A 16,033-nucleotide genomic window follows, 5' to 3' on the forward strand; every position below is an offset into this window, starting at 1 on the left:
TCGATGATGCCATCCAACCATCTCATCCTCTGTTGTCCCCTCTCCTCCTGCCTTCAATCTTTCCCAGCATCAGGGTCTTTTTCAATGAGTCAGTTCTCGTCAAAAGGTGGTCAAAGTATTGGAGTTTCCTGCTTCAGCATCAGTCCTTCCAATGAATATTCAGGACTGATTTCCTTTAAGATGGACTGGTTGGATCTCCTTGCAGTCCAAGGGACTCTCAAGAGTCTTCTCCAACACCACACTTCAAAAGCATCAATTCTTCAGTGCTCAGCTTTCTTTATGGTCCAACTCTCACATCTATACATGACTACTCGAAAAACCATAGCTTTGACTAGACGGACCTTTGTTGGCAAAGTAATGTCTCTGTTTTTTAATATGCTGTCTAGGTTGGTCATAGCTTTTCTTCCAAGGTGTTTAATGTTCTCAGTTTAGTTCATTGCAACTAACAGTTAAGTGAACCTCTTGGTGGCCGAGAGTTTGGGTGCTTAAGGTTACAATGAATTGGAGAAACAGATACATGTAATTTTAATGTTATGATGATGTGTTAGCATAGAGCACTGGAGAAACACAGGCAGTTGAGCAGTGAATTGTGTTGGGAGTTGGGGTGGGGTGGATGGAGCAAGACTATGCTAGGTGACATTAGAGCCCAGCCATATCAGATAAGCCATATCACCCAAGACGGGTGGGTCATGGTGGAGAGGTCTGACAGAATGTGGTCCACTGGAGAAGGGAATGGCAAACCACTTCAGTATTCTTGCCTTGAGAACCCCATGAACAGTATGAAAAGGCAAAATGATAGGATACTGAAAGAGAAACTCCCCAGGTCAGTAGGTGCCCAATATGCTACTGGAGATCAGTGGAGAAATAACTCCAGAAAGAATGAAGGGATGGAGCCAAAGCAAAAAGAATACTCAGCTGTGGATGTGACTGGTGATAGAAGCAAGGTCCAATGCTGTAAAGAGCAATATTGCATAGGAACCTGGAATGTTAGGTCCATGAATCAAGGCAAATTAGAAGTGGTCAAACAGGAGATGGCAAGAGTGAACGTCGACGTTCTAGGAATCAGCAAACTAAAATGGACTGGAATGGGTGAATTTAACTCAGATGACCATTATATCTACTACTGTGGGCAAGAATCCCTTAGAGGAAATGGAGTAGCCATCATGGTCAACAAAAGAGTCCGAAAGGCAGTGCTTGGATGCAGTCTCAAAAACGACAGAATGATCCCTGTTCATTTCCAAAGCAAACCATTCAATATTACAGTAATCCAAGTCTATGCCCCAACCAGTAAAGCTGAAGAAGCTGAAGTTGAATGGTTCTATGAAGACCTACAAGACCTTTTAGAACTAACACCCAAAATAGATGTCCTTTTCATTATAGGGGACTGGAATGCAAAATAGGAAGTCAAGAAACACCTGGGGTAACAGGCAAATTTGGCCTTGGAATACAGAATGAAGCAGGGCCAAAGGCTAAGGGGTTTGGCGAGAGAATGCACTGGTCATAGCAAACACCCTCTTCCAACAACATGGACATCACCAGATGGTCAACACTGAAATCAGATTGATTATATTCTTTGCAGCCAAAGATGGAGAAGCTCTATACAGTCAGCAAAAACAAGACTGGGAGCTGACTGTGGCTCAGATCATGAACTCCTTATTGCCAAATGCAGACTTAAATTGAAGAAAGTAGGGAAAACCATTAGACCATTCAGGTTTGACTTAAATCCCTTATGATTATACAGTGGAAGTGAGAAATAGATTTAAGGGACTAGATCTGATAGATGAGTGCCTGATGAACTATGGACTGAGGTTCCTGACATTGTACAGGACACAGGGATCAAGACCATCCTTATGGAAAAGAAATGCAAAAAAGCAAAATGGCTGTCTGGGGAGGCCTTACAAATAGCTGTGAAAAAAGAGAAGTGAAAAGCAAAGGAGAAAAGGAAAGATATACCCATTTGAATGCAGAGTTCCAAAGAATAGCAAGGAGAGATAAGAAAGCTCTCCTCAGCGATCAATGCAAAGAAATAGAGGAAAACAACAGAATGGGAAAGACTAGAGATCTCTTCAAGAAAATTAGAGATACCAAGGGAACATTTCATGCAAAGATGGGCTCAATAAAGGACAGAAATGGTATGACCTAACAGAAGCAGAAGATATTAAGAAGAGGTGGCAAGAATACATAGAAGAACTGTACAAAAAAGATCTTCACGACCCAGATAATCACGATGGTGTGATCACTCACCTAGAGCCAGACATCCTGGAATGTGAAGTCAAGTGGGCCTTAGAAAGCATCTCTACGAACAAAGCTAGTGGAGGTGATGGAATTCCAGTTGAGCTATTTCAAATCCTGGAAGATGATGTTGTGAAAGTGCTGCACTCAATATGCCAGCAAATTTGGAAATCTCAGCAGTGGCCACAGGACTGGAAAAGGTCAGTTTTCATTCCAGTGCCAAAGAATGCTCAAACTACCGCACAATTGCACTCATCTCACACACTAGTAAAGTAATGCTCAAAATTCTCCAACCCAGGCTTCAGCAATATGTGAACCGTGAACTTCCAGATGTTCAAGCTGGTTTTAGAAAAGGCAGAGGAACCAGAGATCAAATTACCCACATCTGCTGGATCATCGAAAAAGCAAGAGAGTTCCAGAAAAACATCTATTCCTGATTTATTGACTATGCCAAATCCTCTGACTGTGTGGACCACAATCACACACAGGAAACTGGAAAATTCTGGAAAAAAATGGAAAATTCTGAAAGAGATGGGAATACCAGACCACCTGACCTGCCTCTTGAGAAACCTATATGCAGGTCAGGAAGCAACAGTTAGAACTGGGCATGGAACAACAGACTGGTTCCAAATAGGAAAAAGAATACATCAAGGCTGTATATTGTCACCCTGCTTATTTAACTTATATGCACAGTACATCATGAGAAACGCTGGGCTGGAGGAAGCACAAGCTGGAATCAAGATTGCCAAGAGAAATATCAATAACCTCAGATATGCAGATGACACCACCCTTATGGCAGAAAGTGAAGAGGAACTCAAAAGCCTCTTGATGAAAGTGAAAGAGGAGAGTGAAAAAGTTGGCTTAAAGCTCAACATTCAGAAAACTAAGATCATGGCATCTGGTCCCATCACTTCATGGGAAGTAGATGGGGAAACAGTGGAAACAGTGTCAGACTTTATTTTTGGGGGGCTCCAAAATCACTGCAGATGGTGATTGCAGCCATGAAATGAAAAGACGCTTACTCCTTGGAAGGAAAGTTATGACCAACCTAGATAGCATATTCAAAAGCAGAGACATTACTTTGCCAACAAAGGTCCGTCTAGTCAAGGCTAGGGTTTTTCCATTGATCATGTATGGATGTGAGAGTTGGACTGTGAAGAAATTTGAATGCCAAAGAATTGATGCTTTTGAACTGTGGTGTTGGAGAAGACTCTTGAGAGTCCCTTGGACTGCAAGGAGATTCAACCAGTCCATTCTGAAGGAGATCACTCCTGGGTGTTCATTGGAAGGACTGATGCTGAAGCTGAAACTCCAGTACTTTGGCCACCTCATGTGAAGAGTTGACTCATTGGAAAAGACCCTGATGGTGGGAGGGATTGGGGGCGGGAGGAGAAGGGGACGACAGAGGATGAGATGGCTGGATGGCATCACCGACTCGATGGACATGAGTTTGAGTGAACTCCGGGAGGTGGTGATGGACAGGGAGGCCTGGCGTGCTGCGATTCATGGGGTTGCAAAGAGTCGGACACAACTGAGTGACTGAACTGAACTGATATCAGGTAATTTGTGTCCAGACAGACCATAGGAGGGAGCAAAGAGTTGCAGGCAGAGGAAGGAGAAGGAAATCTGGCCTGAAAATTCAGGATTTAATTGGAAGGGAGCAATCCGGTGTGGTTTAGCACATGATGGACATGGAACATGGCTGGAGGTGATCCAGAAAGGAACTGTTAAGGTAGAGCTTAGCATGTGCAGCAGCTGGAATGCTGTATTCAGGAGTTTTGATGTGATTAGACAGTAGGGAGTAGGCGTGGGGTGGAGGAGCAAAACACTTTTTTAAACGGCTTTATTTATCAGTCTATGGCTGCGCTGGGCCTTCGTTGCTGTGTCCAGGCTTTCTCTCATTGCAGACAGTGGGGGTTGCTCTCTAGTTGGGGTGCATGGACTTCTCATTGCCGCAGCTTCTCTGGTTGTGGAGTACAGGCTCTAGGGCATATGGGCTTCAGTAGCTGTGGGCTTAGTTGCCCCAGGGAAGGTGGGGTCTTCCTGAACCAGGGTTGAACCCTGTGGCTTTTAAGTCAAGAAACATTCATTTATTGTGTGTTCATTCAACACTGGCGACAGTCTCAGCTAGTGGTGAATGAAACACACGTGACCATCCTTACTCTCATGGGGCTTTCCGGCTTGTAAGGGAGACAGTGGTTAATCAGATGATCATATATCTTTATGTGTACAAGTTGATGAATGTTCTTAATGGCATGCATGCATGTGTGTGTGTACATTGCTGGTTTATACCATAGGATGATCCTCTGAAGGAGGCCAGGGAGTGAACAGGAGAAGGCGGAAATTGAAGCCTCAGGCATCAGCAGGGAGGGTTCTGAGCAGAGCACTGGGACTGCTGATGCCTAAGGAGTAGAGGGAGGAAGATAGGCTGAGCAAGAGCCTTGGAAGAACTGACCAGAGAGCTGGGAAGGAAACAAGGAGAATGGAAGCCAAGGGAACAAAGTGTTTCAGGAAGGGAGTGGTTGGCAACAGGATAATTTATATTTTAGGAAGATCACTGTGTAAACAGGATGGCTTGTGAAGAGGAGGATCTGAGTGCAGGACCTTACAGGTCCCCGGTTCCCAGCTCTGGCTGCACGTTGTAGTCACACCTGCCACATGTATCCCTTATCAATGAAATTAGAATATCCGGGGGTGGGGCCAGTTACTCCCCAGGTGATTCCATCATGCTGCCCCAGTTGAGAACGACTGCAGTGGTCCAGATGAGGAAAAATGAAGGGCTGAGAGCCGTGTGTGTGCAAGTGAGGAGCAGGGATGTGCTGGGAGGGAGGTGGACCAGGTAGGACTTGGCGGCTAATCGCATGTGGTGGATGAGGGAGAGAAGAGAAAGTCGATTGACTGCATGCACAATGATCTGATCCTCGGTGGTTTTTTTTGGTTCTAGATACTCCTTTTTTGTAGCAATGGGCTACCTTACAATCTGCCACATCAGTCGAATCTACATCTTCCACTACGGAATTCTCACTACAGATTTTTCTGGGTGAGTATCTTCATTTGCGTTGGGGTGGTTGGGTGGCTGACTTTGACTCAGTCCCCTGGGGTCTGTAAAGATCGAGAACACAGGTATGAGTCATCAGTGACTTGGTTAAATCATTCGGTGAGACGGTGCACGTGAGGTTGAGGGCGGTGATTTGATTGCTCCGTAGGATGGTGAGCTCTGCCGTTGTCGTAAGGCAGGGTTGCCAACCACATGCCATGGGCACTGTCTGGGCTGCCACTTGATTCTGTAGTTATATTGGAACATGCCCAGGCACTTACTCATGTATTTGTTATCTGCGGCTGCTTTTTGCACTATGGTGGTAGCACTGAGTAGTTATGACAGAAACCATATGACCTTACAGAAGCCAAAATATTTCCTATCATGCCCTGTACAGAAAAGTCTGCCAATCTCTATTCTAAGGTCCCAAATACAGCGTTGGTGTTTTATCTCTTACTAGTTAATAACACAAAATTCTTCCATAGGAGCTGATAAACATTGGGTTGGCCAAAAAGTTCGTTCGGATTTTTCCATGTGCTGTTACAGAAAAGCCAGATGAACTTTTTGGCCAATCCAACAGCTGTTCTGTGAGCCCCATTGAGTGACCCCTGGCTGCTCTGGCCTTCCCAGGTCCCCTCCCCAGCTCCCCCAGACTTCTGGCAACCAGAAGGGTAATGCATAGCAGGGGTCTCCATCCTTGTAAAATTTTGTCTGTCACTGCGGCCTTCACCCAGGGGGCCACCCCTATCCTAGTGGGTCGCCTGGTGAAGGTGATGGTGAATCAGTGAACAGTTTGTGCTCTGTTGATGCTCTTTCAGGAACAGCTTTTTGCGAATCTTGAGGAACAGGCACTAAAGGAGAGATCCTCCTCCTCACAGGTCATGTATTCTCCACGTCATTTCCTTAGGAGTTCGCTTTTCGTCTACGCAGGCGGCCTGAGGTGACCTGCCTTTCGTGGGCTGAGTTGGTAGAGAGTAATCAATGAAATAAGGGCTACAACTTACCACTCATTTGTATGAACTTCCCAGTTGTGCAACTAAACTCTCCCATTGTGACGAGACTTCAGGAGGCGAAGTGTTGCCTGGAACACAAAACCTGTTGCCTTGAAACTTCCACAACCCTAGTTTGGTCTCAGACTGGCTTTCTGGGCATAAGTTCCTCTTACCCTCAGTCCTCTGGGTTTTGCCTTTTTCTCTTTGAGTTGCATCCTTTCTTTATTCCTTTCCTCCCAGATTGTGGACCACTATCTTTCAGTTTCCTGAAACAGATTCACAAACTTCTTTCTGTTTTTTTTCAATGATGTGTATGGCTAGCAAAATATGGAAAACGTGGGAGCAACAAAGATTAGCAACACAGTCGCAAAGTTATAGCATTAAAAGTAATTTCAAAATGGTGGTCATAACTCTCCTTAGAGTTTAATCAACAGACTTCAGTTTTTTTGGTTTAACCCCAGAACTATGTCTCCCGTTCCCAATACTTAGAAGAGCTTCTGGTCTGTCATAGTGAAAGGGAAGTGGTTCAGTCATGTTCGACTCTTTGCGACCCCATGGACTGTAGCCTACCAGGTTCCTCCATCCGTGGGATTCTCCAGGCAAGAATACTGGGGTGGGTTGCCATTTCCCTCTCCAGGAGATCTTCTCGACCCAGGGATTTGAACCCAGGTCTCCCACATTGGAGGCAGACACTTTACCATCTGAGCCACCAGGGAAGAACACCTGGCATGTCATAGGTGTTCACTAAATGAATGAGTTAAATACTCTAGTATTTGAGAAAGCCAAAAGGGTGTGAGGCAGGATTATAAACATGAAAATCTTGCATTAAGATTGCTTTGCAAGCATCTTTGCTTCCCCTTACCTTCTCAATCCGTGTTGGAGAAAACCACTCCAGAGAAAGTGGATGGGGATTGTGTAAGAGCAAAGCCATCATCGATCAGATCCACACTCCAAGGAGTGGCTTGGGTTCTGCCTTGGAAGGTACCTTCATTCACCATTCAGCAGACCTGACTGAGAACCTGTAGATGGCAGGCGCGATTATAGGAGACAAAGGTGAGGAAAGACTGAGGAAGAATGCATGTGCAGTTACGCATTCCAGGTTTGTGTAGGGAGGCCGCATGTGAGCGCGTCACCATGAACTGGTTTGACGAGCGTGCCCCTAATTCGTGTCCACTTGGAGCCTCAGAATATGTTCTTATTTAGAAACAGGACCTTTGCAGGTGTAATTAGGTAGTGTGAGGGCATGCTAGATTAGGATGGGCCCTAAATTCACATGGCGGGTGTCCTTATAAAATGTCCACGAGAGAGAGAGAGATACACAGGAGGAGGGTGGCCACGTGAAGACGGAGGCAGAGATAAGAGTGATGCAGCCACAAGCCAAGGGACTCCAGGGGCTGCCGTCTGCCCCAAGGAGCCAGGGAGAAGCATGGAACATTCTTCGTCAGAGCTTTCAGAAAAACCCAGCTCTGCCAGCACCTTGCTTGTGGCCTTTCTGACCTCCAGAACTGGGAGAGGTTATGGTGGCTCTAGGAGATGAATATCCATTGTTCTGATTTCATATATATATCTGCTGACTGCAGTCCCCAGCTCTTGGTCAAACAGGACACAATGCCTCCCTCTCCACATTCCTCCCTGCCTTCATGACATGTCCTCCAGTGGTTTTGTCCGTAAAACTCTTGAACGGTTGTTACGTCATTTTTAGTATAATTGCAATTGTGGAAAGTTACCAAAAGGGAAGGATAGAGGGCAAATTATGGGAAGACAGTCATGCGTTTTTGAAACGGGGTGGATTTGGGGTTTGACAGCACTGGAGGATGGAAGTTCCTGTCCACTCCACTGTCAGCGGCGTAGGCGAAATTGTGCTACATTTCCTTATGTGGTGTTTGTCCTCCGGCATTTTTGGGTCTGCTTGTGTTAAGAAATCTCTTCTTTACATATAAAAGTGCAGACTGTTTGAATTAGAAAGGACACTTCTGTTAGGGAAAGGAGACAACGAAAATGTGTCTGCTCCTGTACATTGAAGGTGATTTAGAGCCCTAATTGGCAAGTGACCATACTTTATTCAGTTCCTGGAAGATATGTGTCTTTTTTTTTTTTTTTAATTATAGGGCATTCTTAGGCAGCAGCATTATTTTTTCCCTGTCATCCTAAATGCACAGTGCCTCACTGATAAAGATCCATCTTCTTGGGTAATGTCAGAAACGTAAATGGAGAGGTACAAACTAACTGGAAATTGACACAGTGTTTTACATCACACATGGTCAATAGGAGAGATTCTGACAGTCTGTTCTCATTGTGTTAGCTGCTCAGTCATGTCCAGCTCTTTGTGACTTCATGGACTGTAGCCCACGAGGCTCCTCTGTCCATGGAATTTTCCAGGCAAGAATATCGGAGTGGGCTGCCATTCCCTTCTCCAGGGGGATCTTCCCAACCCAGAGATCAAACGTGCATCAGATTCTTAACTGTCTGAGCCACCAGGGAAGCCCCAGTAGGAAACCGTTCTCATGATGAACATGCAAGCAACCAGCAGTTCTCTTTCAGAATGGAATTTAACACTCCTGTTTATGTTGGTCTAAGAATCTTATTTAGGATTTTGTTGAGGAGTCAAGCAGTGATTTGAAGTTACACTTGGTGTTTTAAGGCAGCAGCCTGATGTGATAGCTGTTCTCTTCTGAGCACGTGTGCAAACCTATGTGCCTAACACTGTTGTTTAGAGCAAGAGCGCAGACAGGAGGTGACCAAGATTGGATTATGTCCGTGTTGTTACAATGAGGTGTGTGTGTTAGTTGCTCCGTTGTGTCCAACTCTTTGCAACCCCACGGACTGTAGCCCACCAGGCTCCTCTGTCCATGGAATTCTCCAGGCAAGAACACTGGAGTGGATTGCCATTCCCTTCTCCAGCAATGATGTGTATGTGTTTCTAATTTGGGGGAGCACATAAACTTGTACTTCAGATTACTCTGGGTCTTGAAATTTTATCATTCTGAAAGTAATCAAAGCTGGTGTGAATGGCGAGCATGACACGCAAGATTCACTTTTATTAGTGATGCTGACGTCATTTGTGTCAGTACACACGGGGGCCAGCGCCCTCCGTGTTTTCTCTGTGAATGCAGGTTATTAAAAATATGGGAAGATTTAACTGTTCTCCCTGGGGAAGCTCAACAATTGCTTGTAATAAAGCTGATACTTGATTCCTTTTAAGTCTGTGATAGTGAACTGATTGTTTTTTTGCTCACAGAAGGGTGCAAATCAAGTTTTCTTCTGAGGGCAACAGCAAGAAGGAACCTTAATCCTTTTGCAGACAGGGCCAGATTCAGGCAGATAATTGCCCTGTCATCAGGATGGCAATTTGAGTTGCTCATGTTTTTTTGAAAACATCATGAAATGAGAACTTTTATACGCTGCTAGTGGGAGTATAAATTGGTACAACTGTTCTGGAAGGCAACTTAGCCACAAATTTTAAGCAAGAAATTTTTAAAAGTTTATATCATATTATAAATTCCTAGGAACTGAATTACCTGAAGGAAATCAAATTTATTCATATGTGTGTTCAACTTATGAATAGTGCAACTTGTCCATCATAGTGCAAAATTGGAAACATCCTAAAGGGTCCAAAAGAGGTGAGTGGGTAAATTGGGACACTAAACGGGGATTCCTCGGTTGTCCAGTGGTTCAGGCTCCGTGCTCTCACTGCTGAGGTCACAGATTCAGTCCCTGGCTGGGGAACTAAGATCCCACAAGCCACATGGTGTGGCCAAAAAAATTAAAAAATAAATTCTGGTACTAATATGCATCCATTAAAAGGATGCCTTCAAAGAATATCTAATAACACTGGAAATGCTTACAATATAATGGGAAATCAAAACCACACCAAAAAATACGTGTATTGAGATTCCATTTTCATGAATGTGGACATGTGTGGGGGAAAAAAGAGTGGAGGGAAATAAATACTAAGACAGTGATTCTGTGTAGGGTTGGGGAGTGGTCTTTATTGGTGATTTCAATAATTTTTTTTTTAATTTTATGTAATAAGTTCTAACTGTCATTTAAACATAATACAGTTGAATGCACACTGTGCATGCTTCTCACGGTGAGCTGCAGCCTACACCAGTGGAACAACAGCCATTTGTGTTCCTGGTTATCCTGTTGGGCATTCTAGAAATACCACTCACTCACACCCCCTGAGGTAGGAGAGTTTGTTTGCCCTGTTGTTCCATGGGAGATGTTTTCCTCTGTTGGTTTACTATAATCCCAATCACTGACCTGATCAGCCCGGTGGAAATAGGGGGTCTGTGTCTTAGATTATATTACTTTTTGATTGAAATGCAACATGGATGGTACTATGGTATTTGAGTTTTATCCTAAGTCAGTAACTCTGACGTCTCAGTAAGCTGTGCCATCTGAGTTTGGCATCTGATCTACCCATTGGCTTAAATAAATTGATGAATGAAAAAGTGTTCAGAATGGACATCCTCTGAGCAGGAGCGTATGGCTCCATTCCTTACACCCACAGGAAAGTAAGAATGGAGGAGGAGTCTAACCCCATTTCCTTTCCTACAGGTTGCCAGTGTGTTTTATAAGCCCATGATCCCACATGTGAGTTGTTTCTTATTTAAGTTGCTAGAACTTTCTTCAGATACTTCAAACAGAAACACTATATTATTGAAAGTATAGTCTGGGTGATGAGTAACAATATTTGACCCATAGCTTCTTTCTTTTGCCCCCCTAGAAGGGAGATTTTTTTTCATCAAGAATAATAACAATATGATTCTTACATAGACCTAAAGGTACAGATTTCATGTGGAATAACTGTTATTCATTTACATTGATCTAGATATTTACTATTATGCATTTTATTAGTCTGGGTTCTGTGAGAAGTGGATGCCAAGGTGGGAACAGAAGTATGAGATTTGTTGGGTGAAATACGTGTGAGGGAAAACATGGAGGTAACTAAACAGGGAGGTTCTTCCATCTGGGGGAGCCATCAGATGGACATGCATGTCTGACCCCTGAGATGGACAGGAAAGGAGGGGACTGAGGTCTTGGACTGCAGTGCAGTTCTTGTAATATTTCAGCGAGTTCAGGGATAAGTCCTCGAGCTCGGATCCCCAGCTGGGGAGCACCATACCTGGCCTGGAGGGCCTGCTGGGTACCCAGCTGTGCTCAGTCATTGACTGGACACAACCTCAGGAGGTGTGGGTTCAGCACCAACAAGGCGATGGAACCAGAGGATGGAGCTGGAGCCCGTCAATTACGCACCCCCAGCAGCCAATCAGAGAGCTGCTTTCTCATGCCCATTATTTCTGGGAATAGATACTAAATGCTTTGCTGAACGTGTGCCTAATTGTGAAATACATTAAATCTAACTCCCTGGTAAAGGAAAACAAATGTTACATTTCTTAAAAAAATTTTTTTTAAATTTTATATTAGAATATGGTTGATGAGCAATGTTAGTTTCGGGTGTATAGCAAAGTGATTCAATTATAAATATGTATCCTTTTTTCAAATTATTTTCCCATTTAGGTTATTACAAAATAGAGTTCCCTAAGTTATATACAGCAGGTCCTTGTTGGTTATCTATTTTAATTATAGCATTGTGTACATGTCCCTCCCAATCTATCCCCCCGCCCCCGACACCTCATTTTCCCCACTGGTGACCATATTCATTCTCTAAGTCTGTGAGTCTGTTTCTGTTTTGTAAATAAATTCATTTGTATCAATTTTGTAAGATTCTGCGTATAAGTGATATGATATTTGTGTTTCTCTGCCTTACTTCACTTAGTATGATCGTGTCCATGTCCCTCCATGGAGCTGTAAATGGCATCATTTCGTTCTTTTTAATGGCTGAGTAATATTCCATTATATATATATACACACCGTATGTTCTTTATCCATCCGTCTGTCTTCTGTAAAGAGAGAAGACCAAGCTAATTCTGTGACACATTTTCTTTATGGATATATCAATGTTATAAACCCTTTAAAAATGAAGTTATAAATTAAATGAAATGTAGAAACTAAGTTTGCAAAGTGCATGGTCATCAGAATGTGTGTCTCAGAATACAAAAAAAAATTGTGCTGGGCTTTGTGTAAAGAAGGCTGGGAGCTTAGGTCCTATTACTGATTCCTCAGACTTAGTCTTACAGGATAAAAAGGCTTTGGGGAAAAAAGGTCATAGTTGGCAACCACTTGGAATGTGATGCTTAGAGTGAGTCCCTTTCAAGATAAATAGCTCTCTGCATCTGTTATACATTCTGGGTTAGAAGTCTGGTAGAATATCAAGAAGATGAGCTGTGAGGTTATATTGGGTCTATAAGGCCAAATTGCTCTTACAGAAAGTTTTGATGTATCTTATTTTTAGGACCCAAACCTCCATGTTCTTGAAGCAGTTATTTTTTTTTTTCCACTATATAAGAGTGTAATCAAAATCAGTGTCAGCTGTGAGCTGTCTTGCTGCCCTAGAGTGACCACCCTGGGGACCCCTGTCCGACACTCCCATTTCTCCCCAGTCCCGGAGAGCAAGCCGCCCCTCCCTTCCACAGGCAGACCCCTCACTTCCCCTGCTCTTCACCTTTCACAGTGTGAGGACTCTTGTTTCAAATCTTGGCAGTGGGGCTTTTGCAAATGAGATATAAAGTTGGATGTAGGTGTTAAGATTTCAAAGGGCCTTTGTTGACATGCTCTTTAAAATAGTGTATCTTTCTAGCTTATACTGGTAGTTTAAAATATTACATGTTTATTCTTTTAAAGAGATGGAAAATGGCAATGGGAACGAGAGGAATTAAAGAAGAAAATGACCTCAGAGAGAGGAGGCTGAGTACAGTGGACACATCAGCTTTGGCCTAAGGATGCTTTGTGTCCATCCCATCCTCCCACACCTGGCGTGGCCAGAGCTCAGGGCCCAGAGGCTGTGCTGCACCCTAAGGTTATCTCAAGGATGCAGTCATAGACACTGACCAACCCTCAGCTTTGTATGTAAATGAGCCCTCAGAACATATGGGTTAGAGATGGCAAATTCAGGAAGAAGCCATGAGGATGGAGATCAGAAAACCAGGCTAAACTTGGAAGGTATGGTAGAGGTACTTTAGAGGAAGGTACGGTAGTTGGGCGGTGAGATTTTATCTTGTCTTATGGGGCAAGAATAGAGCTATTAAAGGTACTGAGCTAGACCAGATGATTGCAAAAACCAAACTGCAGCTTTATTGAGATATAATTCACGTACCATACAATTCACCCATTTAAAGGACACAATTCAGCAGGTTTTAGCATATACGCAGAGTGAATTTACAGAGTCTAACTCTTTACAGTGGTTAATTTTACATTTTCATCACCCTCCTACCCAAAGAAACTTGTATGCCTTAACTATCACTCCACATTTCCTCCCTTTACCCCAGTCTTAGGCAACCAGCAATCTATTTCATTTCCCTGTGGATTTGCCTATTCTCGGCACTTTATATAAATGGAATCATACAGTATGTGGCCATTGGGTCTGGCTTCTTTCACTTAGCATAATGTTTTCAAGGTTTATCCATACTGTAGCATTAGCAGTGCTTCATTGTTTTTTATTGAATTATTGAATATTCTGTTGGATGGACATGTGTGTGTGTGTGAGTGTGCTGTGCTCAGCCATGTCCGACTCTTTGTGACCCCATGGACTGTAGCCCGCCAGGCTCCTCTGTCCAGGGAATTTTACAGGCAAGAATACTGGAGTGGGTTGCTATTTCCTCCTCCAGGGGATTTTCCCGGCCCAGGGATCAAACCCACATCTCCTGCATTGCAGGCAGATTCTTTACTGCTGAGCCTCCTGGGGAGGCCCTGGATGGACAAACATATCGTGTTTTATTTGCCCATCAGTTGATGAGAAAGAAAAATATGTCTACACACAGACTTGTACATACATGTTCAGAGCAACACTTCATAACAGCCTGAAAGGAATAATCCAAACACCCATCAACTGATGGATGGATAAATAAAATGTACTTATGTAACATTTGGGTTATTTGGGTTGTTCCTTTGGGGCTGTTACGAATAATGTTGCTTTGAACATGAATGTACAAGTTTATGTGTGGACACATCATGGGTACATACCTAGGAGTGGAATTGCTTGGTCATATGGTCACTCTATGTCTAACCTTTTGAGAAACTGGCAGACTGCTTTTCAAGGAGCTGCACCATTTAATATTCCCACCAGTAATGTATGAGGGTTCCAGTTCTCCGCCTTGTGGCCAAAACAACCTGTCTTTTTGATTCTGGTCATCCTGGTGCTTGCCAAGTGGTGTCTCATGGTTTTGATTTGCGTTTCTCTGATGACTGATGACAGCGAAACATCTTTTCATGTGCTTATCTCTCTTCTTTAACATCAATGTCCATTCAGAGCCTTCTAAATTCAGGCCATCTAAACTGTCCATTCAGGCCATCTAAACTGGTTATTTTTGTCTTTTTAATTCGGAAGAGTCCTTTGTGTAGTCTAGTACAGGTTCCTTAGCAGATGTATGATTTTCACATATGTTTGTACATTCTGTGAAATGTCTTTTCACTTTTTCTTGATGGTGTGTGTCCTTTGAAGCACAAAAAATTTAAGTTTTAATGACAGCCATTTAATCCGTTTTCTTTCTCTTTGGTTGCTTGCGCTTTGGGTGTTATATCTAAGAAGCTGTTGCCACATTGAACGTCATGAAATTTTCTGCCGGTGTGTTCTTGTAAGAGTTTTGTAGTTTTAGCTCTTCCATTTGGGCCTTTGAACCATTTTTTGTTACTTTCAGTATGCTTTTTATGTGGCTGTCCAGTTGTCCCATCACGATTTGCTGAAAAGACTGTTCTTGCCTCCATTGAACTATCTTGGCACCCTTGTTGACATGGGTGTCATTTCTTAAGCTTTTTTTTCCCCTCAAATTAAGATTGTTGCTATTTTAGGTCACAAAATGCTTTATTTACAGGAAGCTACATTTTACAAATGTGTTTGTTTTTTTTACTACGTGTGCACGGAAGAATTGCTTTTAAATAGAACAAACCATGTTAGACCATATTAGGATGAAGAAGCCAACATATATACCCATCCAGGTGGAACCAGGGCACTGGATTGGGTGTTTCCCAGACAAGTGCTGCTTACGCTTAAATGTGCATTTGAATTCCATGGAGATCTTGTTAAAATTCAGGTTCTCATTTTATGGTCGGGGATGGAGCATAAGCTTCAGCGTTTCAGACAAGCTCCAGCAGATGCTGGCAGTGTTGCTTCTGGAACTTAGCTTCGAGTAAAAATGCAAGAGAGACTTTTCCGCGTGATCTTGCTGTTCACTTGTTCTACTTATTCAAGGTGATTTGGAAGGGGAAAATTGTTTTGAATTCCATGGTTTTTGTATTTTACTTAATAACCGTCAAGATGAGAAACTACCAGGGCCAGAGATGGAATAAACATTTTCTCCCGTGGCGATGTGGCCAGTCTTCATTATTTTCTATCTTCCTTTCAGGCCTCTGATGATTGTTACTCAGAAGATCACAACCTTGGCATTCCAAGTTCATGACGGTGAGAACAGCAGCCCTCCTTTTGGGTCTAAGAGTGAGCCTGACCTTCAGAGTTCTTCTTTTCCACTGTATACACAGCCTAAAGTTTAGACAAGGGCTGGCAGATCTTGTTATATCTTGTAAAAAAAAATTTTTTTTTTGCAACTCAGATTAATCATAGCTTTTTACTTTCCCAGCCGTGACCTACCATTCCATTGCTGAATCTGTAGCCTTTGCTGAAATATTTGCATCAAGAGCAGTGGGTTTTTGGTTT

General features: G+C 43.2%; 1 protein-coding gene across 6 annotated transcripts in view; it reads left to right on the plus strand.

Annotated features, from left to right (window-relative positions):
* Positions 1–16,033, plus strand: part of MBOAT1 (membrane bound O-acyltransferase domain containing 1) — a 111,725-nt gene that overhangs the window by 64,061 nt on the left and 31,631 nt on the right. For 5 of the 6 annotated variants that reach the window (XM_061398750.1, XM_061398748.1, XM_061398747.1 and 2 more), the window contains 2 exons: positions 5,177–5,272; positions 15,726–15,781. In XM_061398750.1, coding sequence (XP_061254734.1) covers positions 5,177–5,272; positions 15,726–15,781 — 152 coding nt within the window. The remainder of the gene's footprint in view (positions 1–5,176; positions 5,273–15,725; positions 15,782–16,033) is intronic. The other variant, XM_061398746.1, reaches the window with a different exon arrangement.

Source organism: Bos javanicus, chromosome 23 (assembly GCF_032452875.1).
Source record: "Bos javanicus breed banteng chromosome 23, ARS-OSU_banteng_1.0, whole genome shotgun sequence".
NCBI lineage: Eukaryota > Metazoa > Chordata > Mammalia > Artiodactyla > Bovidae > Bos > Bos javanicus.